This window comes from Balaenoptera acutorostrata, chromosome 10 (genome assembly GCF_949987535.1).
Source record: "Balaenoptera acutorostrata chromosome 10, mBalAcu1.1, whole genome shotgun sequence".
NCBI lineage: Eukaryota > Metazoa > Chordata > Mammalia > Artiodactyla > Balaenopteridae > Balaenoptera > Balaenoptera acutorostrata.
The window spans coordinates 53,075,688-53,100,085 of NC_080073.1; the positions used below are offsets into that span (position 1 = coordinate 53,075,688).

The 24,398-nt window shown below is 46.0% G+C and overlaps 1 protein-coding gene across 2 annotated transcripts in view; it reads right to left on the reverse strand.

The window, feature by feature from the left end:
- Positions 1–5,180: 5,180 nt before the first annotated feature.
- The window catches only part of CMTM8 (CKLF like MARVEL transmembrane domain containing 8), an 88,681-nt gene continuing 69,463 nt past the window's right edge, over positions 5,181–24,398 (reverse strand). Inside the window, exons 2-5 of one of the 2 annotated variants that reach the window (XM_007191531.2) lie at positions 10,639–10,812; positions 6,736–6,852; positions 6,249–6,374; positions 5,181–5,287 (exon numbers count right to left, since the gene is read on the reverse strand). In XM_007191531.2, the coding sequence (XP_007191593.1) occupies positions 6,252–6,374; positions 6,736–6,852; positions 10,639–10,812 (414 nt within the window). In that variant the 3' untranslated portion in view covers positions 5,181–5,287; positions 6,249–6,251. The remainder of the gene's footprint in view (positions 5,288–6,248; positions 6,375–6,735; positions 6,853–10,638; positions 10,813–24,398) is intronic. The other variant, XM_007191532.2, reaches the window with a different exon arrangement.

Here is a 24,398-nt window from a genome sequence, read left to right on the forward strand (position 1 = left end):
TGGAGCCCGTGCGCCGCAACAAGAGAGGCCGCGACAGTGAGAGGCCCGCGCACTGCAATGAAGAGTGGCCCCCGCTCTCCGCAACTAGAGAAAGCCCTCGCACAGAAACGAAGACCCAACACAGCCAAAAATAAATAAATAAAAAATTAAAAAAAAAAAGAAATATTAAAAAAAAAATTTTTACTGCTAAAAAATGCTAACCATCACCTGAGCCTTCAGGAGTCCTAATCTTTTTGCTGGTGGAGGGTCTTGCCTGGATGTTGATGGCTGCTGATCAGGGCGGTGGCTGAAGGTCAGGGCGTCTGTGGCAGTTTCTTAAAATAGGACAACAGTGAAGTCTGCTTCATCAATTGACTCTACCTTTCACAAATGACTTCTCTGCAGCCTGCAGTGCCGTTTGATAGCATCTGACCCATAGATCTTCTTTCCAAACTGGAGTCAATCCTCTCAAACCCTGCCACGGTTTTATCAACTAAGTTTATGGAACAGTCTGAACCCTCGGTTGTCATTTCAACAATCTTCACAGCATCTTCACCAGGAGCAGACTCCATCTCAAGAAACCACTGTCTTTGCTCATCCATAAGAAGCAAACTCTCTTCTGTTCAAGTTTTATCAGGAGATGCAGCAATTCAGTCCCATCTTCAGGCTCCACATTTAATTCTAGTTCTCTTGCTATTTCCACCACATCTGCACTGACTTCCTCCACTGAAGTCTGAGGGCTGGAATCAACTTCTTCCAAACTCGTGTCAGTGTTGATATTCTTTACCTCTTCTCATAAATCAAGAATGTTCTTAATGGTATCTAAAACAGTCAATCCTTTCCAGAAGATTTTCAATTGACTTTGCCCAGATCCGTCAGAGTAATCACTACCTATGGCAGTCAGAGTCTATGAAAAATGTTATTTCTTAAATAATAAGCTGAAATGGCTCCTTTATCTATGGGCTGCAGAATGGATGTCGTGTTAGCAGGCATGACAACAACATTATCACATTGTACATCTCCATCAGTGCTCTTGGGTGATCTGGTGCCTTGTCAATGAGCAGTAATATTTGGAAAGGAATCTTCTTCTGGGCAGTAGGTCTCACAGTGGGCTTAAAATAGTCAGTAAACCATGTTGTCAACAGATGTGCTGTCAACCAGGCTTTGTTGTTCCACTTACAGAGCACAGGCAGGGTGGACTTAGCCTAACCCTTAAGGTCCCTAGGATTTTCAGAATGGTAAATGAGCACTAGATTCAACTTAAAATCACCAGCTGCATTAGCCCCTAACAACAGAGTCAGCCTGTCCCTTGAAGCTTTGAAGCCAGGCACTGACTCCTCCTCTCTAGCTATGAAAGTCCCAGATGGTCTTCTTCCAGTAGAAGCCTGTTCTGTCTACACTGAAAATCTATTGTTTAGTGTAGCCACCTTCATGAATTATCTGATCTTCTGCACAACTTGCTGCAGCTTCTACATCAGCACTTGCTGCTTCACCTTGCACTTTTATGTTAAGGAGACGGCTTTTTTCTTTAAACCTCATGAACCAACCTCTGCTAGCTTTAAACTTCTCTTCTGCACCTTCCTCATCTCCCTTAGCCATCACAGAATTGAGGAGATTTAGGACCTGGCTCTAGGTTAGGTTTTTTGTTTTTTTTTGTTTTTTTTTTGGCTTAAGGGAATGTTGAGGCTGGTCTGATCTTCTTTTTATCCAGACCCCTAAAACTTTCTACATATCAGCAGTGAGTCTGTTTTGCTTTCTTATCATTCATGTATTCGCTGAAGGAGCACTTTTAATTTCCTCCAAGAACTTTTCCTTTGCATTCACAGCTTGGCTGTTTGGCACAAGAGGCTGAGCTTTCAGCCTGTCTGGGCTTTTGACATGCTTTCCTCACTAAGTTTAATCATTTCTAGCTTTTGATTTAAACTGAGAGACATGTGAGTCTTCCTTTCACTTGAACACTCAGAGGTCACTGTAGGGTTAACTGGCCTAATTTCAATATTGTTGTGTCTCAGGGAATAGGGAGGCCTGAGGAGAGGGAGAGAGACGGGGAATAGCTGGTTGGTGGAGCAGTCAGAACACACACATTTACTGATTAAGTTTGTCATCTTGTATGGGCATGGCTTGTGGTGCCCCCAAACAATGAACAATAGTAACATCAAAGATCACTGATCACAGATCACCATAAGAAACATGAGAAAGTTTGAAATATTGGGAGAATTACCAAAATGTGACACAGAGGCATGACACGAGAAAATGCTGCTGGAAAAACGGCACCAATAGACTTGCTCCACATAGGGTTGCCACAAACCCTCAATTTGTATAAAACACAGTATCTGTGAAGTGCAGTAAGGTGAAGCGCAATAAAACGAGGTCTGCCTGTATCCCTGGATTGTTTTTTTTCTGTGAAAAATCTCTCTTTTCAATTTAATAATTGTCTAGGGAACAGAAATACAGACTTTTAAATTGATACTCTACCCAGGGCTGCATCTTCAGTTAGTGTTTTTAAATGTCTGTCCTCTAAGCAGAGATATTTTATGTATTTAAAATCTTTTGTGTGCTGATACCCTGAAGGGATTTTCCTATGAAGGGAGCAATTTAAAAATGTACAAAAGCAACTGACACTGAACATTCTTGTCTCTAGATTTTCTTACAGTTTTAAAATATTGGCTAAATATTTACCTTTTGGGGCTATGAGTTGGAAATAGCAATGGAGAGAGATTAAATGCCTAAAGCATTTCATTGATTTGCCATGAGTGTGGAAATACATCAAATTAAAACCCACCCGGCTCTATCAAAGAGAACGTGATGGTTCTGGAAGGGCTGAGAGGTGAATGCAGACAGTGAGCACAGACAGCAGAGTGTAAGCACACTCTATACTATCCCTGTAATAACATTTTTCAACCCCAGAAAACTATTCTTCTTGTTATGCTGGCTGTGTTGCATGTGGCTTTGCTTTTTCCTTCTTTCTCAAGAGAAAAATTAAACCCAGTTCAAAACTTATAGCTTTAGCTGAATAACAGATAATCATTTTGTTGTCTAAAAACCCACACTTAAAAATTATTCATGAACAAAGTCTCTCAGTATTCAAAAGAAGAAATGATTTCCTTTCAGCCAAAAATAAATGTTTTTTGGTGGTTTTTTGGGGTAAACTTTTAAGGCAACACAAAGGGTCATGCTCTTGAAAAGCCACATATAAAGACATGACAGCAAGTCCCCTCCGCATGGACGCAAATGAATCACGGATCTCCTGAAATAGATCTCTTTGGCGCTACGGGTTCAGGAAAGGCCTACAGCTGGTTGTGGTTTATTTGGAAGACATTTCAAAGTGGCTTATGAAACCTTTTACTCCGGAAGTTACTTCCTATATATGTGTCCATGATTATAGAAATCACACTCTCTCACACACACACACACACACACACACACACACAAACATAAAAGCAGGCTTCTTTCTTTATGACTGTTTCCAGAAACAGAGACCTCTTAGGTTACAGTTTTTCTGCCTCTTATGGAGACTTGATTGCAATATAAAGTACTTTAAAACTCTACCAGGTAATGAAAGAGAATGTAAAAAAGAATATATGTGTGTATATATATATATATATAACTAAATCACTTTGCTGTACACCTGAAACTAACACAACATTGTAAATCAACTATATTTCAATTAAAAAAAAAATCCACCAGGTACATGCAAGGTGAACATGCTTCTGGGAGTGTGAGAGGGAGAGATGGACAGAGAGGCAGCACACACAAACCCTGACTAGTTATTTCAGCTCTTCTTGCAAAATCAGCGAGTCAGAGGCTGTCCGGGTGATGACTGGGAACGCAGCTCCAGAAAGATCGCAGCCCCGGTCACCTGCAGGTCTGCGTCACTGAAGCTGAAGCTTCATGGCTACATGCGGGACCCAAAGAGGCCTCTCGTGTTCCCCACGCCCACTCACTCCCACCCTCCACCCCACCTCTCCCTCTTGGTGTCCCCTCCCCCCTACCTTTTTGGACACACAACCCAAGAACATTCTTCATTGTTCCTTTCAAAGGTCTGGGGTGGGTGTCATTAGACACTGAAGAAATCCCAACTCTCCTTTATAGGGGGAAACAGAGCTTGGCTAAGGAATTAGATGAACAGGAAAACCAACGCAAACAACACACAACAGAAAGAAAACAGCACTGCCACACGAGCAGAAGAGAGGAGGCCACGGGGCCATGCCCACAGAGCGCACGGCCAAACCCTCTCCCTACCATCAACTATACTAACGTTTCTGTGGTTTTTTGTTTTGCAGTTTGAAAAATCACCCAAGATACACTGCCATTCCAGCAAGAACCACCTTGCCTAAAAACACTTCCTCTAAGTGCACATCTGCCTCCGGAACGGGGTTCTTCCCACTGTCTCATAATATCTAATAACAATGTTACAAAATATTAGGGCTTGAAGATTTGGAGCCTTTTGGTCCGATATGTTCCACCAAATATGGTACCTGTGTCTCTGTGGTCAGCAAGATGGTTTTTAAGGTACATGCAAGTATTTATCCTTTTAATGGTTATGAGCTTATTTTAATCTGTATTAGAAAAAAATACCACCAGCACATCAGCCACTGTGCTCAGAGCACCACTTAAGGTGAGCTCATTACTAAGTTCTAAGGCTAGTGTCTCATTAGATGCTTTCTGTGCCAACCAGTTGGCATGTGAGACTCATGCCGCCGGCGATCCCCAGACTTGAGGAGATGGGTCTCTCCGACCACGCTGGCCTGGGGGCTGTGGACAGTGTCTCCTGGCAATATCACCCTAGGCAACCCCATGAGGATGAAGAATTCCCCCCAGCCCCCGGCCTCAGGCTTCAGCAATAGGTCTCCTTTTTTTGAGTCAGATGCCACATTACCCTGGATTGTGAAACATTTAATGAAAAAAGAATCTGGCATTTTTAAAAGTTAGGTTTACAAACTTGATGCATTCTTAATATTAACAATTTATCTATTTCTAATACACTGCCTAAGAAAATAAGGTCTATGAAGACATCAACAAGATATTTAAGATTCATTATAAGCTACAGCACTTCGCAAGTAAGTATCCAGTTTAATTATAACAAACCACTGTGAGCAAATTTAACTAAGTATATAAAAACATTAGTTAAATACAATTCTCTGGAAATATACATTATACCTACAGCTGTTTTTACAGTGAGATTCTTCCTTTTTTTCCCCCTTTTAATTCTCAAAATGGCGAATCACTGTATGGTCCTGGATCTCCAAGCTATAAAACTGAAATACGTGTTTCCAGCGTAGCAGATGGTGACCAGGAAGGCGAAGAACTGGAGAAAACAAAGCATAATAGAGAGGGGGTTTAGGGCACATTCTAATTAGCACAAGTTATCATTTCACCTCTACTGAATAATGCACTTATGGCATCCCTTGACTCCAAGCTTTCTCATCTAAAACTGCTTTATTGGTTCAATTACCTTCCTTCTGAAACAATTTCAGGCTAGGCTGTTTTTCTCTTTGGGAACCTATCTGGAAAGCCTGTAGTCTTACTCCAATAAGCCCAGGGTGTTCACGTGGGGGTGAATATGGTGGTGTGCATCTGAGAAAAGCCCGTGTATTTCTAATTTAGTATCGGTGATTTCAGACCGAGGCTTAACCTCAGACTGTCACAGGCTCAGTTTACACAAACAAGCTGAGTGGGCGGAAGGAAGCCAGGGGCCCCCAGGGGGTGTGAGTGCAGAGCCGGGAAAACGCCGGGCCCTCTCCTGGGGCAACCACAGCCCAGTTCCACCTGATTCTTCATTTTTAAAAAAATTTTATTGACGTCCAGTTGATTTACAATGTTGTGCTAATTTCTGCTGTATAGCAAAGTGACTCAGTTATACATATATGTACGTTCCTTTTCATGTTCTTTTCCATGATGGTTTATTGCAGGATACTGAATATAGTTCCCAGTGCTATACAGTAGGACCTTGTTGTTTATCCATCCTATACATACTAGTTTGCATCTGCCCAGCTGACTACTCGTGCTGTGTGCTAACTTGAGCCCTGTGACTTTTCATCTCACGTGGACCCACGCTCTTTACCCTTCAATAGAGATTTTGGAATACAGGTCAAGAATACGATGAACACCCATGGATCACCCACCAGCTTTAACATCATACTGTTGGTCTTCCTGTCTAACTGCCCGCCTCCCGCCCCCATCACTTCTACGGCGGATGGAATGTTCTAAGGCCCATCTCAGAGAAACTTTTAAAATTAGTTTTTTAAATTTGAAAAATACACACTTACGGTTTAAAAATGCAAACAGTACAGAAGCACATAAATTAAAAAGTAGAAGCCCCTCATCCCACACTCCTCATGGCCCATCACAGTCCCTGGAAGGAACCTCTGCTGGTGTCTATCTTCCCAGGCATCCTGAGAGCATAAACAAACATTTCTACTTCAACACACAGAATCCTAGTGTGCTCATCTTCTGCCTCTCTCTCCCACGGACACTGTAGGCAGAATTATTCTTAGAATCCCTCAAATGTTTTTTTCTCCCTCAAACACTTATTTTGTTCTAGCATTTGGCTTTCACTCGAGCGGACTCTTTCAGCCTCTTTGTGCTCCAGGCCAACGGGAGGCCCCATGATGCTCAAACCAGGAAGTTCATTGCCAAGGTGTCCCTCCCGCAGGTGATGCTTTTCCCTGGAGGTTAACTTTGTCCTCCTGGCCCAGATCCTCAGCCGGCCTTGGGGAGGGAGGAGGGGACCGTGGGGATGAAGTGCTCACTCACCGACGAGGCTGCCCAGCTGTTGAAGTTGTGACTGTCCCTCTCCGGGGAGACAGAAGACGCATCCACAATAGCGGCAGAGAGGTATAAGACGAAGGCACTGCCATTAAAGCACAGACCCTGGGAGACAGAGGCGCAGAGTGTTTAGGGAGCCTGGGAAGGTCTGGGCACACCCGGACCTCAGAAGCGGCCAGAGGCGCACCCCGGCTGTGGCAAGGGGCCCACCTGGACTCGTGAGGGGGGCAGGGGACAAGGGCGATGAGAAGGCAGCTCCTCGGCGCCTTGGGGGTACTCGGTGCACGCTGCTTCCTCGCTTACCAACGCTTTGAGGGGTTGCAAAGGGGCTCCTCAGTTGGAGCAGCAAATAAAATATCCCAACCAGAAGGCAGACGCGTCTGACGTTTAGCATCTGCCAGCAGCGAGTAAAATTTTCAAAATTTGGCTGTAAACATCTTAAAACTGGGGGAGTTTACACAGAAACCCAGATTTCTGGATTCTCTTAGGAAGGGGAAATAAAAAACAACAACAGAAGATCTAGCGATCCTGGGAGCACATTTCCAGCTTACTTCTCTGTGAAGAATACCCTGCGGTTGTTTAAGTCAGTGCACCTGGGTGGCAAGGATTCAACAGGGTTTACGCTCACTTGCATGGCTTTCTGGTCTCTTCACACGTGTGAGTGTGGAACCCCAACATGGAGGGGTGTCCTGACTGCTGGCCAGGGTTCTAATCACTACTCAGGCAGAGGAGCTCCCAGAGCAGGATGACATCAGAAAAAACTGCTGGATGGAAGTCGAGAGACATGGGCCCAATTGTGCATGAACCCATGCAGAGTCAGGAGGCTCCAAACCTCAGTTTCCTTAGCTATAAAATGCAGACACACCTCACGATGATAAATTCTGAAAATGCAAATCAGAGCATTTTCAAACCAGGGAGTTTCAGAAGGGAGCAGTGTTAAAGAAGAAGAAGAAAAAAAAAAGTAACATTAAAGGCAATATTTTAAGTTCTTAATGTAATAAATCAATGAAGGAGGCTTAAGCTTGGAGGAGAGACAGACTAATAGATGCTCTAGGCCAGAGGTCAGCAAAATAAGAACCCCGACCAGCAGTCAGGAGACCAAGACTTTGAGTCCCTTCAGAACTGTCACAAAATAGCTAAAAATATGGAAGTGGCTTTGGCACTGGCTAATAAAGAGCGGCTGGAGAGTTCTGAGGCACATGCTAGAAATATGGATGCTTAAGGAGATTCTGGTGAGGTCTCAGATGGAAATGAGGAACATATGTTATCGGGAACTGGAGGAAAGGTGATCCTTGCTATAAAGTGGCAAAGAACTTGTCTGAAAGGTGTTCTAGTGTTTTGTGGAAGGGAGAACTTCAAGCAATGACACCAAACATTTAGCTGAGGAAATTTTTTTAGCAAAGTGCCGAAGGAGGGGCCTGGTTCCCCCGACAGCTTGGAGGAAAATGCAAAAGGAGAGAGATGAATTGAAGAAGGAATCATTAAGCAAAAAAGAACCAGAACCGGGACTTCCCTGGCAGTCCAATGGTTAAGACTCCGCACTTCCAATGCAAGGGGTGAGGGTTCGATCCCTGCTCAGGGAACTAAGATCCCGCATGCCACACAGCGCAGCCAAAAAAACAAAAAAAACAAAACAGAAAAGAAGGTTTTGAAAAATTCTCAGCCCAGCCATATTGCGAAAAATGAGAAAGCTCTTTCAGAAGAGAACACTCAGGGTGTGGCCGAACAGCCTTTTGATAAAGAGATTACAGGTACAAACCACAGATCTAATCGACCATCTTAGCAGAAGCCAGGAATAGGTAAGGGATTATACCAGTAGAAACATTACCAGTTTGAACTGAAGGGGATGCAGATGGGCCAAAATGAAGGAGGGCTGTGGAACTTCTTGGATTCTATGGGACAGAACCATAGAACTATTTGACTGCGAAATAGCTTTATCTTTCATGAAAAGAATGAATCACCCGAAGGTGATTCAGAGATCATCAGGGCTGCCACTCCCATCGCGGGCCCAGTGGGCAGGCTGGTTCCTCCTCAGTTTCAAAGGGTGGGATTTCTGTGAGTCAGGATATCCCTACCCAGTGCCCCAGGGGCAGGGCCACCCTGCAGAGACACCAGGGTGACATTGCTACCCCAATGCACCGGGAAGGCAGAGCACTGAACCAAAAAAAGGATTGTTCTGGAGCCTTAAGATCAGATGGAATTTGCCTTGTAACTTTTGGGCTTGCTGGGGACCTGTCACCCCTTCCTTCTTTCCTATTTCTCCCTTTTGAAATGGGAATGTCTATCTGTACCTGTCTCACCACTGTATTTTGGAAGCACTCAATTTGTCTGGTTTCACAGGTTCAAAGCTGGAGAGGAATTTTGCCTCGGGATGAACTGTACCTCAGGCCCCACCCATATCTGACATAGATGGTATTTAAAGGAGACTTTGGATCAAGACTTTAGTTGATGCTGGAATGAGTTTGGGGGATGTTGAGATGGAACAAATGTATTTGCATGTGAGATGGTCATGATTGGGGGGGCAGAATTTTTTTAAATATATTATTATTTTTATTAATATTAGTATTTTTTAATAAATTTATTCATTTTTATTTACTTATTATTTTTGACTGTGTTGGGTCTTCGTTGCTGCACGCAGGCTTTCTCTAGTTGAGGCTAGTGGGGGCTACTCTTCATTGCAGTGTGCAGGCTTCTCATTGCAGTGGCTTCTCTTGTTGCGGAGCATAGGCTCTAGAGCACGTGGACTTCAATAGATGCGGCACGTGGGCTCAGTAGTTGTGGCTCGTGGGCTCTAGAGTGCAGGCTCAGTAGTTGTGGTGCACAGGCTTAGTTGCTCCGTGGCATGTGGGATCTTCCCGGACCAGGGCTCGAACCCGTGTCCCCAGCATTGACAGGTGGATTCTTAACCACTGCGCCACCAGGGAGGCCCGGGGCAGAATATTATGGACTGAATGTGTCCCCCCAAATTCATATGTTGAAGCCCTAACCCTCAGCGTGATAGTATTTGGATACGGGGCCTTTGAAGTAATTAGGGTTAGAGGAGCTCATGAGAGTGGGGTCCCCCTGAGAGGGTTAGCACCCTTCTAAGAAGACACGAAAGGGAGCTCACATCCTCTCTTTCTCTCTCTGCCATGTGAGGACACAGCAAGATCAGCAGGTATCTGCGAGCCAGGAGGAGAGCTTGCACCGGAAACCAGCTGTACTGACACCTGATCTTAGACTTCTAGCCTCTAGAACTGCGAGAAATTTCTGTCATTGAAGCTTCCCGTCTAGGGTATTCTGTTTTGGCACCCAAGCAGACAAAGATAGGTTCTGTAATCTACACATTTTCTTATCTATTCCCCCTGCCCCACCCCCAGGCTGTGTCTCCCTTTGTAATCATGCATCCAGCATGGAGTCAGGACAAGAATCCAGTCACTCTTGACTGCTCCTGCTCCCCAGTGTGAGGTCACCTAGTTGTTCTAACAGTGACTTTCATTTTTCATTCCAACTCTTCACCTCTCAACATCAAAGAACTCTGGTACACAAAGGGTTAAAGCCACGGCCCCAGGAGGGGTTTAGAGGACAGAAGATCTGCAGAGGCTATGCCCTGACACACCTGTTCCTAGATGACACTGTTTATAGGGAATTAATAAAACAAGAGTGTAAGCAGAGAACAGAGCTTCTCTTGATTCAGTCTTCTGAGGACCGGTTTGCTACTTTGCCTAAAAGGAATTCCTGGACCTTCCAACAATGCTGTTTCACACTCAGGTGTAAAACACCTGTGCTGGGTTCTCCCTGACTTTGCCCTCTGCTTTGTTGGCAGAGACAATCCCGAATTGTCTGGAGAAGGACTAAATTCCATCCTCACTAATGGGCAGTGAACAGGAAGAACACCCATGGTTTCCTTACCACCGTGGTCCAGGGCACCTGGGGGATCCTGGTGTAGGTCATCGTTATGTAGATGATGAGGAAGAAGACGGTGAGGACCCAGTAAAACACAGCTACAAACATGACCCAGCCAAACGCAGGGACCCGGAAGTACTCAGTTCCAGCGATCAGTGTCCATACCAGCAGTCCCAGAACCTGTGAAACAGGAGAGGCCGTGGAAAGGAAAAGGGAGGTGGAAGAGAAAATGGAGAAGGAGGAGGAAGTGGGGACAGAGGAAAAAGTAATTATACAAAGTGTCAATCACAATTTTTACTCATATATATGGGTACATGTACCAAATGTGATCTGGCCGCAAGCTCACATTCTTGCAAATGCCAGGAAGGTAAAATGAATGAACAGAACAGGCAGGGCAGAGACCAGGACAAACAAGAAACCCACGCCTTGTTTCTGGGGGAAGTCTCTGCCCAGCTCCAGCCAGTTGTGGGCTGGTTTTCTCCATCTTTCTCCCACCCCCACCCCAAGGAGAACACAGAAACTCAAGTTTGTACATGATGACCTCGATTTTTAAATGTCAGCACTAATAAAGAGGGGCAAAACAACACACATCTGTGGCTGGAATCTGCTCCTGATGGCTGTCAAGGGAACAAGACATAAGTTATGCATTTATTCCAGCAACGGTCACCCAACTTCACTGCTGCTACAGAGCAAGACCAGCCCGAAGCCCCACCACATCACCACTGAGTGAAGGAAGGATGCTGGTCTACGCTGTGTGAGTCTCTGGTCCTCAAGGAGGGAGGCCACGGCGAGGTGTGCCTTCCAGGGCCCAGGAGGACTTTATTCCTAACCCATAGGAAGGAAAGTTGGCATCTAAACCCTATTCCCAGGAGACAGCATCAGGCATGTGGGACGGACTCTGGCAGCAGATCTGGCTGCTGTGTAACTCGGGGCAAGCGATTTCCTTCCTGTCTCAGCTCTCTCCATGGGATGTGGGACAAGACATGAAACTGACTCTGATCACAAAGCTGGTCACTCGGCGTTGACACCTGAGCACCTGCCCTGAGCACATGCCACAGGCCAGGCTTCCTGCTCCGCGGGCCCCGAGGGTAGAGCAGGGCAGAAACCAAACAGACCTGCTCATGCACGACTTAGAGTCTCATGGGGGGAAATATCTGAATAGTTACAGTTGGGAAAATGCTCTGAAGGAAATAAAGTGTGTGACAAGGGTCTGTGATGGGGGCTGTGACCTTTTTGGCAAGAGCAACAAATGTCAGAGGGGGCTGTGCTGAGGAAGAGCCTGAAGACCCTCTGGGAGCTAGTAAGACGGGCAGAAGACACCGTCCCAGGCAGAGAGCATGGCATGGGCAGAGGGCTGCAGGGGAAGGGCCTTCTAGAACCTGCAGGAGAGTGGAGGACGTTAGGACATGGGTACAAGATGTTAGAGGGCTTGGGGAGGGTCAGATTACGTGGGCCCAGGACACCCAAGGATTTTGTACTTTATCCTAAGAGCTACAGGAGGATTCTGAGCAAGACAATGATAAGATCAGGTTAAGTTTTTGCAAGATCACTCTGACTGCATGGCGAGAACAGGCAAGCAGAGTGGGGGTAGGGGTAGGGAAACAGTTCGGAGACTGCTGTAATAATCCAAGTGGAAGAAGATGATGAGCCCAAGACCAAGATGCTGGTGAATACTGGGAAGTGAGTGATTCAAGGCAAATTTCAGAAGGAGACAGGACCTTCACAGATTTGATAGATCAGATTAGGATAAAGTGGAATTACCCCCAGGTTTCTGGAAAGACTCCCCAGTGGATTAGGGTGTCACTTCCTCAGCTGGAAAGATGAAACAGGAACAGGTTAAAGGGCTGACCTGGGCTCAGTTTACAACCTATCCAGTCTAGGGGAGCCAGGGACCTCAGGATGGGGTTAGAAGTGGACAGTCCAGGGGGAAGAGTTCAGGCCCCTCTTTAGGAAAGAAGACTTCCTGTTAGGATCACTTAGCCCTCAGACAGGCTTCCAGGGGACCTTTTAAACTGTTCACTGAGACAAGCCCACCTCCCTGGCGAGGTCTGGATGTCTGTGCTGGGGAGCAGGGAACAGACTCTAAGTGCTGCTGCTTCCCCTCCTTAGAGCTGAAAGTTGATGTTCTTTTATCTGCTTGATGTGGTATATGAATTCCAAAGAAACATTTAATGGAGATGTATTTTTGTGTTTACATCTGTGGCAATGGAATTTATTGAAAGTGAAGAAGCACAAAACAGGATAAAATCCCAGAAAGTGCCAAACCTCAACACCCATGGGGTTTTGGTCCGGAATTCATCACAACTGACAGGTCATCTACACACACAGGTGTGCTATTCCGCTGGATCAGTAAGACAGGTAACACACCTCATCCAGCATGGCAGGGTCTGAAACAACAACAAGGGCTTCTTGATTCAAACTGAAGGGGTCAGAAGGGCCCTCTGTTGATTCACACAGGAAATAACCACAGGAAGAACCACGGTAACGTGGCAGCTGTCTCTCCAGGAGTGTGCAAGAGTTTAAGAGTTGCCAGCGTAAGCTTGTGCCAGCTAAACAGGCTCGGCTAACAGCTCTTGGCTCTGAATGTGAAAATGGTTATCATTATTAAAGCAAGCGGAGTCCACTATCCAGAGACGCTCTGTCTAAAGTGCTAGCGGCGGTCATCTTTTACACACAGAGATAATATCGCTAACTGAGCTGTCTCTCAAAAAACAGAAATCTTTGACCCAAGATCTCACCAGCAAACACAGGAAAAGAACTGTCAAGAAAAGAATTACTCTACCCAAGTGAATTTCCTAGGTAAGTGAAATATATCCAGAAGCACACTTCTTGTCTCTCACTATAACCAATATTGATGAAAAGCACTCTACAAAAATAGCTCCGTGTGTGTGTGTGTGTGTGTGTGTGTGTAACTGACCTTTATTTGTTTAGACTACAAAAATACTGTTTGTTTTTTCACTGATAAACATTATTTTAAGCCAACCCTTTTTTTTGAATGGTAAATCTAAGACTTAAAAAAGTTTAAGAAAGTGATAAGTGCAGGTAAAAATAAGCACAGCAGTATAAAAACTATATATAAAACACACAAAGAAGTCACAAACACCAGTTGTAAATTCTCGAGAAACCAATATAAAAATTTTACATCCAGCCTTCCTAACTTCTTTCGCTTGCATTTATAACTACCACCTGCAAATCCTTTTCTTTCTCCTTTAAAAATACGGATCACTCAGTATATGGTGCCTATAACTTGTTTCTTTCAGTCAGCCATGCCACCGAGGACCTCTTTCCAGATCTATGTCGATTTTAACAGCTGCCCAGTTTTCCGTAATTCATGTAACCAGTTCCCTATGGAGAAAAATTTAAGTTGTCTCCTTTACGTTTGTACAAAAAAATACCCAGGGAACATTCTTATATAATGTATACCTCTGCAAACCTGAATTCCAGGATAGATTTCTAGAAGTGGAATTTCTAGAATATTTTTTTTTTTTTTTTTTTTTTATGGCTGTGTTGGGTCTTCGTTTCTGTGCGAGGGCCTTCTTCTAGTTGTGGCAAGTGGGGGCCACTCTTCATCACGGTGCGCAGGCCTCTCACTATCGCGGCCTCTCTTGTTGCGGAGCACAGGCTCCAGACGCGCAGGCTCAGTAATTGTGGCTCACGGGCCCAGTTGCTCCGCGGCATGTGGGATCCTCCCAGACCAGGGCTCGAACCCGTGTCCCCTGCATTGGCAGGCAGATTCTCAACCACTGCGCCACCAGGGAAGCCCTCTAGAATATTTTAAGCTTTCAAATTACTGTCAAATTACTCATCAAAAAACTTGTGCTGATTCATCCTCTCATCTGAGTATGCCTGCTCTTCCCTTCCAACCTCATTAAATGCCCAGGTTTTAAATGATTAAAAACCTGACTAAAAAACAAAAGAGATCTCATGTTTTGCCCTTCACTGCTTGACTGAAGTACAGCACAGAGAAAAGTGTACAAATCCTAAGTGAACAGCTCAATGAATTTTCACAAACTGGACCAACTTGTGTCACCAGCATCCATTCAAGAAAGAGAACATGTTTAGCACCGCTGCGGCGGAGGGGGGACTCCATCACGCCTAGTTACTCCTTCCCTCCTCCGAGGGTCCCAACTCCCCTGGTTTCTGTCATCCTGTTTTGGAACTTCACAGAGATGGAATCCTATCGTCCATGCTCCCATGTTTGATTTCTCTCACTCAACGTTGTGATTTCATCCACGACACTGAACGTCATTTGTTCACTCTCTCAGCTGCCCAGCGGTGGTTCTCAAACGTCAGAATCAACTGAAGGGCTTGTTAACCTACAGGTGGATGGGCTTCCCCCCAGAGTTTGTGATTGGTAGTAGGTCTAGGAAGGGATCTGAGAATCTGCATTTCTAAGTTCCCAGGGGATGCTGCCGGTTCAGGGACCACACACTAAGAACAGATGTGCTGTATCCTTCTTATTTTAGTTTGCATTTTCCTGATCAGTCGTGAGGATGGAAAAGCATCTTTTCAAGTGCTTATTAGCCACTTCTAGTTCTGATTTATTGCCGTTTTTAAAAAATCACTTTCTTACTGATCTGTAGAAATCTTTACATAACAGGGATGGTAACAAACTACATATGTGGCAATATTTTCCCATCCAGCTTTTTAAAATTCAGTCTTTAGTCACACGGGAGTTTAAAATTTTTACACAGTTAACTGGTAGCTCTTTGAGCCTTCTTCTATTCCTATGTGCTTAGGAAGGGCTTCCTCAGCACAAGATTATAAAAATACTCTCCTATATTTTCTGATAGTTTTGTGTGTATGCTTAAATCTTTAAACAAACTAGAATTGAATTCTATATACAGGGTGAAGAAAGTCCAACTTTATTTTTTTTCTAGCAGATGGTCAGGTGATCTGTTATCACTTACTGGTGACTTCTCACATTTTGGGTCAGTTTCTGGAATCTTCATTCCACTCATCTGTGTTGACTGCTGTGCTAGCACCAATTCCTGTAGCTTCAGCATGTATTGTAGGCTTTTGGGTAAAGATGTCAAAATGGACACATGAATCTCACTTTGTTCCTTCCCCAAACCCTTCTAAAATTATCACCAGAATGAGATGAACAGGAAAGGAGACAAAAGTGACACATTTTTGGAAGGGGCTCCCCTGAGTACCCAGCAAAATGGATGAAAACAGACTCAACCGAGGTTCAGAAATCTCAGAGCCTCAGGTGCAAAGAGAAGATGTTTTGAACAATCAAAGAACCACCAAGGATCAGAAAACAGAAAGGCTTTTAACCTTTTCCAGAAGCAGACAGAATGTTAGAAAATAATGGCAAATGCTTTCAAATTGGAAAGTGGTTTCTAACCCAGAAATTACCCAGGAAAATAATCAATGAAGAGCAAGAGGCAGACTTTTTTTTTTTTTTTTTTCAGATATGCAACATCTAAAAAAAAATCCACCTTCCACACCTTCTCTCTCAGTAATCTACTGAAGGATATGACCCAACAAAATGAGGGTATAAACTCTAAAAGAGGAACTACTGAGTAAACCAACAGAACTCTGTGGGAGAAAGGTGAGGGTAATCCCCAGAAGGAGGGGAAATCCAGGCATGACAAACGCCCCAGGCACAGAAGGTAACCAGGTCAGATCAGAGCCGAGTGACTCAAAAGACAGGGACTTCCCTGGTGGTCCAGTGGTTAAGACTTCACACTCCCAATGCAGGGGGCCCCCGGTTCCATCCCTGGTCAGGGAAGATCCCCCATGTCGCAACTAAAAGATCCTGCGTGCCGCAACTAAGACCCAGAGCAGCCAAATAAATAAATAAATATTTTAAAAAAACAAAAACAAAAGACAGGCATGGTGAAGGCCATCACCACCGTGCCTTTTGTCACTTTACCTTCTCCTTAACCTGGTGAGTCTATTAGGGAATCTGCTCCACCCCAAGTGAGGGAGGAAGCCAAGAAAGAGGAAGACAAGGGATCCAGGAAACCAGAAAGTCAGCCCAACAGAAAGGTAAAGGGAATGCCAAGGTGAAGGGAGATCCCCAGGAGAAATGCATCCAAGATAAAAATGAGAACTCTGATTATCTGATGGGAATGGCTTGTGGGAAACTTTACTGAAAGGCTATTAGAAAAATGCAAGGTGAATTAGCTACGAAGAAAAGTGAGCAAATTCTTAAAAAATATGTACGTTATTAACGTCACTAAATACCAAAAGAAACTATTAGCAGCTGTTTGTAGTTAAGTGTTCACTGTAACACTTGACTCTAATATTTACACAGAGATAATAAATATTGAATACTGACCTGAACAAATGATAACAAGGAGAGGAAAGCAATAGGGATGATGCAATGGACTGAATACTTCAATTACCTGCCTTGTGGAATGAGACTGATTGCCCCACCCACCCCGCTTCCTGAATGGTACCAGACACCTGTGTTTTTTCTATGAAGAAAGTTTTTTAAAACTGAAAACCTTCAACGTCGTGACCTCTTGAGACTGTCAGCGAGCTGATTCCAACAGCCCTGCTGGACCCTCCGCATGCACATGCCCCCCACACAGCTTCCTTATTCTAGGGTCCTGTGGACCAAGGAAACAGATGCCTTAGATTTTTAAAAATCACACTGAAAGACACACTGAGTTTGTCTGTGAGTTCTCTCCTGCCTCTGAAGCCTCTGAACTTTGTGACAGCTGTTCTGCTGCTCAGAGGAGTTTAAAGGGTCTCATTTATTCAAATGTACACTGAGCATCTCTTATGAGCCAGGGCTTTTTCGAGGCACTGTGGGTTGGCTGCTTTCTTTCTGACTTTAGCCTGGAACCGGGATGGGCACCATCTGTCCTTCAGCCTTGAAAACAGACAGGTGACTTCTGACAGTGAACTAGGCTACCCTGGGAGCAACGCACCAGCTGTTTCCCGCTGGCTTTGCCCCGGGGAGCTGTGTTGATCCAGGTGTGAGCTCAGCACACCTCCAAAATACCTCAATGGGCTTTAGATCATTGACCATATTAATTCCTTGCAATAAAGTGGCGTTGGAAACTGGCTACTGTATACTTACTCTTACGTGTCCTGCAAGGAGAGAACCAAACAATATGACCATGCCAGGCTGTCTCCTCCTGCCATGTTTAATACCACACACATGTGACAACATTCAATCATTCAAAAACCTCACTGAGGGCTTCCCTGGTGGCACAGTGGTTAAGAATCCTCCTGCTAACTCAGGGGACAAGGGGTTCAAGCCCTAGTCCAGGAAGATACCACATGCCGCGGAGCAACTAAGCCCGTGCGCCACAACTACTGAGCCTGCGTTCTAGAGCCCGCAAGCCACAACTACTAAGCCCATGTGCCACAACTACTGAAGCCCGTGCACCTAGAGCCCGTGCTCCGCAACAAGAGAAGCCACCGCAATGAGAGGCCTGCGCACCACAACGAAGAGTAGCCCCCACTTGCTGCAACTAAAAAGAAAGCCCATGCGCAGCAACGAAGACCCAATGCAGCCAAAAATAAATAAATAATTTATTTTTAAAAAAACTCACTGAGTGTGCACTGGTGGTGCAATGACGTGGGAAAACAGACATGGTCTCTGCCTCTGGAAAAGGTCGGTCAATGGATATTCGACTATGAACTGTGGTTAAGCCCTATGAAAGGAAACTAGGCTGATACAAGAATGTAAAGCACAAGGACCCAACCAGGTCTGGAGGGTCAGAGGCAGTTTAAGATTAAGTAGGTCAATGGGAGTCAGCCAGGCAACATTTGGGTGATGGAGGGAAAGCCAAGACTCTGAGATCTCAAAGACATCCCATCTGATGACGTGAGTCTCCCACAGGCTCCGACCCAATACACGAAGGTCAGATGGAAGTTCAGTTCCACAGGAGACTGACCCATGGCTTGGCATCGGATGTCAGTCTCCAGACAGCACCTTTTCTCAAAGTCAAGACTCATTCCATAGTGGTTTGAGGGCCAAAGAATGTGAATGCTGGAAGAGAAGTTCAGGAGATGTTTGGGATCAACAAGCTTAGAGCTAGTTAGTGGTCAGAGCAGAACCAAACGTCTAGTCTGATGTTATTTTAATTTGTAGCATCGGGTCTTGATGTCTTCCTCCCCTTCTCCACTTCCCCATTCTCTGGCTGGGGTGATGCTAGCACTCGTGGTTACGTCAGACTGAGAAGCAGAGCTGGCTCAGTGGGGAAATCAGGTACTCCAGAGTCAGCCTGTCCTTGGCCAAGTTACCAACCTGAGCCTGTTTCCTTATCTGTAAAATGGGGATACAGAAACTTTCCTCATAGGGTTGTTGGAAGACAAAGTGAGTTAATATATGCACAGCAGTGCTTGGGACCAGCTGGGTGCTGGCTCAGTTATTACTATTATGCTAGTATTATTAACAGGGTTGACAATGACTCTCAGGAGTCCGTCCCCTCCTCCTTTCCCAGGATCCTTTTCTCTATCGTTCAAGGTTTTTACACCTGTATGGAGCCAAGGAGTCTTACCTATGTCCAGCTCCCTGACATACGGACTGAACTTGAGGCCTCTCCTATGGGCAAGATGCCCAACAAGATGCCAGGCTAAGTGAACCAGGAGCGTCTGACCCTTCAGCTCTGTCCTCTCTGCCTGTGTGGACACCCTCAATATCATGGTTACCATGTCCTCCATTCCTATTTGGTTAAATGGTACAGTGCCAAGGCCATCTGGCCTGGTAGAAAGATTCAGGCTTTGAATTCTTACCAGCTGTGTGACTGGGCAAATAACATTTATCTCTTTAACCAATATTTTTTGAGCACTTACTATGTGCCCAGGCCCCAGGTAATAGTAATAGCATATTATGTCCTAGAGAGTAAAGAAGAGCTTTACATGCCTCACCTCACTTTAACCCACACAGCTGCCCTCTGAATAACTTTCATCAGGACCGTTTTACAAATGGAGAAAACAGGCACTAACTACGTGTTACATAGCTTAGTCCAGACTTTTAACTATGGTGTCACATAATATCAATAACATGCCCCAAATCAGTTAATTTCTCCGTGCCTCAGTTTCTTCATCTGTACCCAGGGATAAAATGTATCTTCTAGAATTCACATGAGACAAGATACTTTATAAATGATAACCACTACTGTGATTAATAATGGCAACAACAGAGCGTTTGGCAGACCACAAACCTGCCCTGAGGGCCAGCCACATGCAAGGCTGAAGAGGCCGGCACCTGCTCTGTTTTCTTGCTGTGCTGGTTTGGAGCATCACCTAGAATGCCACCAGCCAACCCCTCCCAAGCGCAAGTCTCTGGGCAGAAATAAGCTCTGGTAAAATGAGCAGATGCCTTGATGCAAACCCATGCCTGGTTCTGCAAAACAAAATTCCCCAGAGCTGCCCACTGACGCTGGGCCACCAGGCAGTGCTTGAGCTCATCGTTACAAAGCCTATTATCTGCTGGCCTCTCACGTGGCACCTTGGTTCATTTAAAATAGAGACAGGGGCTTCCCTGGTGGCGCAGTGGTTGAGAATCTGCCTGCCAATGCAGGGGACACGGGTTCGAGCCCCGGTCTGGGAAGATCCCACATGCCACGGAGCAACTGGGCCCGTGAGCCACAATTACTGAGCCTGCACGTCTGGAGCCTGTGCTCCGCAACAAGAGAGGCCGCGATGGTGAGAGGCCCGCGCACCGCGATGAAGAGTGGTCCCCGCTTGCCACAGCTAGAGAAAGCCCTCGCACAGAAACGAAGACTCAACACAGTCATAAATAAATAAATAAAAGAACGTGAATTTCTAAAAAAAATAAATAAATAAATAAAATAAAATAGAGACAAATAGAAAGAAAACAGGGATGGCTGCAAATCTTATCTGCTCTGATGCTTTAAACATCCGATTCAGAGAGTTGCTGTTTTTAACTCAATGAAGACCAAGAAATCCTAGGAGAAAGCTGATATATTGCAGAGGCTGACATCAGAGCCATCTCAGGTCAGCAACCACGCCGTGAGCACCTGCTACAAGCCAGACACAGTGCTGCGTGCTCAGGGTCCAAAGGTGAGCAGGGCACGAGTTCCCACCCCTGAGGACTCTACCACCTCGTGTGAGAGATGAACACAATCCAGTTCCTTCTTTTTCATGGGGGTTGACAACTGTGGGCCATGGTCACCCACAGCCCGCTGCCTGTTATGTACAATCCACAAACACGACCAATGCCCATCCATTTAAGCGTTATCTAAGGCTGTTTTCATGCTACTACAGTAGAGTGCATGGCCTTTGGCTGCAAAGCCTAAAGTATCTACTATCTGGACCTTTACAGAAAAAATTTAGCCAATCCTGTTAACCGTCACACTCACTCTCTGCATCAGGAAATATACACACATGCACATATAGTTGTTAGATTTTTGTTTCCTGCATTGTTTCAAATAAACCAGATTATTAACACATTGAGCCAGAGGAGATGATAGGGGAAAAGCGTGCACCCTTTCCCTGCACCATCGAGGAACTAACTGTATCATGCTCAAGATGACAGCTCCCTATACCTGCTGAGTGCTGTCAGTCACCTCCACGCCCCTTCCAGATCAGCAGTGCTTCTGTTCAGCAAGCATGGCGAACTTTTCCATTTACCCACTAGAGGGTGACCAAACACTGCTTATGAAAGATTTAGGAGCTACGGTCCCTCTTCGGTGGGATGAGATCAGAGTTTACCATCTGTCTGGATAAGTTCCTACACTTGAAGCACATTCCACAGAGGTGGCAGGATGTGGAAGAATAAACTCGGTCTGGGACCCACCCATTAGACTCAGACGTTGCCTGGAAACAGATCTGACAAGAAATGTACTCGGCTGGCTTGTGATAAGGATTAATTAATACGAAGACTTGGAAGGGCAAATTTAATCCATGCGCCCCGACTAAGCTTTATTGAAGTATGCTTAATACCTGCTGCTTTCTTCAATAAGAAACTGTGCCTCTTCGGGCCTCTGCTTCCCAATCTGGGAAATGGGGAAGACAGAGTTAGGAAAGCAGTTTTCAAATGGGAGTGGGGGGACCAGCACCACTGGAGATGCATATGTGAATCACCCGGGGGTATTTCAAACCACTTTCTTCTTGGTCGTCTTCCCACTCTCACACACCATGAGGGTGGGTGTCTCCCTCTGGCCCTGCTTGACCGCTCCCCAAGTACCATTATAGGAGACCCTTGGGTGCTACAGAGCAGAACAAAGCTTGAGGCCTACGGGATGCTAGTAGTTTGTGACTTAACCTTGCTCTTGCTTGGAACTTTAGTGTGACATCTATGATCAATTAAAGGCCTGCTCTGAGGGAAACCACAGAACCTCAATATTCCCAGCAGGCAACTGAATGGAAATCTGCATACTGGGCTGGTTTTCAAATATATTTACAAATTCTTTGACACACCACTTGAATGCAGGCTCCTCCCAAATGTTTCTGTTGAACGGAGTGTGGCAGAAATGATGCAATGTGATTTGGGAGGCTAGGTCATAAAAAGGGTCCAGCTTCTCCTGGGCGCTGGGGAAGGTGGCAGCCACGTTGTGAGGACACTCAAGCAGTTTTGCGGGGAGGCCCACACAGAGAGGAGCAGAGCCCTCCCACCAACTTGCCAGCCAGGCGAGGGACTGCCTTGGTGAAGTGGATCTCCAGGCTCAGTCAAACCTTAACTGACTGCAGCCCCGGAAGACACCTGACGGAGCCCCAGGAAAATGCCTGACCCAGAACTGCCCAGTTAAGTTGATCTTGAATTCCTGATCCACAGACACTGCGAGTGATAATACATATTTACTGCTGTTTAAAACGGTTACGCTTGGGGGTAATCTGTTACGCAGTAAGAGATGACTAATACACGAAGTTCATCCAACGTGGGCTTGTGTCCGAGAGGCAGAGTGGTAGGGAGGGAGGACCGAGGACCTAAGTTCGTCGCTAACTTTCCGGCCCCTCTAAGCCTCAGTCTGTGCCTCCACGAGATGGGCACGGCACCACCTAGGTTGCTGCAGGGTCTGCAGGTGTTTTGTGATCTGCAAAGAGCTACACAAACAGCAGTGATCACTGGTCTCATGCTTTTCTCCTCTAGGAAACATGATGCAATGCTCAGCAGAGCTGGCATCTTGGCAGTAAGGGTCCTAGAGGATAGAGCCAGTGAAATAAAGTGGGGTCTATTCCTGTAGTTAGAACCATGGGGCTCAGGGCATTAAGGACGTGCTAGAGGACACGCTGGCACACTTTTCCTGTGAAGGGCCACATGGTAAATATTTCGGGCTTTCTGGGCCATATGGTCTCCAACACAACTATTCAATCCTGCCACTGTGGCATGAAAGCAGCCACAGACAATATGCAAAAGGATGGGAGTAACCGCGTTCCACGAAAACTAGTTACAAAAACAGGTGGCAGCCTGGACTGGCTGGCAGGCTATCATCTGCCAACCTCTGCCCTCGAGCCTTGCTTCTCCAAGTGTGTGGTCCCCAGAGCAAGTCACACTTCCAAGGAGCTTGTTAGAAATGCAGGCTCTGGGACTTCCCTGATGGCCCAGTGGCTTAGACTCCGCACTCCCAATGCAGGGGGCCCGGGCTCGATCCCTGGTCAGGGAACTAGATCCCACATGCCGCAACTAAGAGTTCGCATGCTGCAACTAAAGATCCCGCGTGCCGCAACTAAGACCCAGCACAGCCAAATAAATATTTTTTAAAAGAAGAAGAAGAAATGCAGATTCTCAGGCCACCCAGCACTGAATCGGCATCCCTGGGGGAGGGGTCCAGCCACGTGTTCTGAAAGCCTCCAGCAGCTCAGCTCTGAGAAGGCCCGCCTTCCTTCCCTCTTTTCCCCCGAGCCCCATACACCAGGGGCTTACGAGGGATCTTGGGTGACAGTGACCTGATCAAAGATCTCAGGCCTCACAAAGGACACACATCACCTCAATATTCTCCGTGAATCAGTGAACAACACTGGATTCATGGTCCTGGGTCACCAGTAAGCAAAGGAGCAGTCAGTCCTGGTCAAAGAGCTTAGAGTCTTCAAGAAAACAGAACAAACTGTGTGGTAGCAGCACTCTCAGGGTGAAGGGATTGGGTTCAGTGACACCCAAAGGCCTCCTCAGTCCCTGAGGCTGAGGGAGCCCTTTGTGGTCAGACGCTGGCCCGGCTCCCAGCCCTGCTTGCTTCTTTCAGCAAAGTTCTTTGAATGCTGGTTTCCTTCCGTTTTAGTGAAGCGCTGGGGTATAAAAGGCAAAGGGCGGAAGGAAAAGGGATACCTTTTAAGGAACAGAAGAGAGATGAAAGGTTTATAGGGAAGAAGCAATAGGAAGGAGGAGAAGAAAGGAATTATGGGGAGTGGGGATCACTACAAAGCAGCACCTTCCTCTCTGACCTGGGGGACCCTCCATCCCATCACGACGATAACTGTCTTGCCTCTCATCAGCATCAGTGTCTGCCTACGGTATTGCCAGTTACATCACTCATCTCATTCAGCCACACACAGCCGCGTGGTGTAGAGGATCATGATCCCCAGTGTAAGGTCAGGTCCAAATCCACAGTCTACAAAGCCGGGTCTGAGGACTCCTTTCTGCTATGGAACCTCCCAGCACCGCCCACAGGAGCACAGCTCTGCTTGAGGTCAAGGAAGCATCTCACACGAACGAGCCTTCCTGTGTGCTGACTCTACTGCATCGCAGGCCCCCTGTGGGCACGTCCCCCCAGGGGTGGGGCTCCACCTCTGTCCTCCGCCCTTGAGGCACCAGGAGAAGGAGGAGATCAGACAAAGCAGTTCAGACGCTGTAAACAGTACAGTATCAGAAGTCACACGGCCGGCCGCTCTTTAAT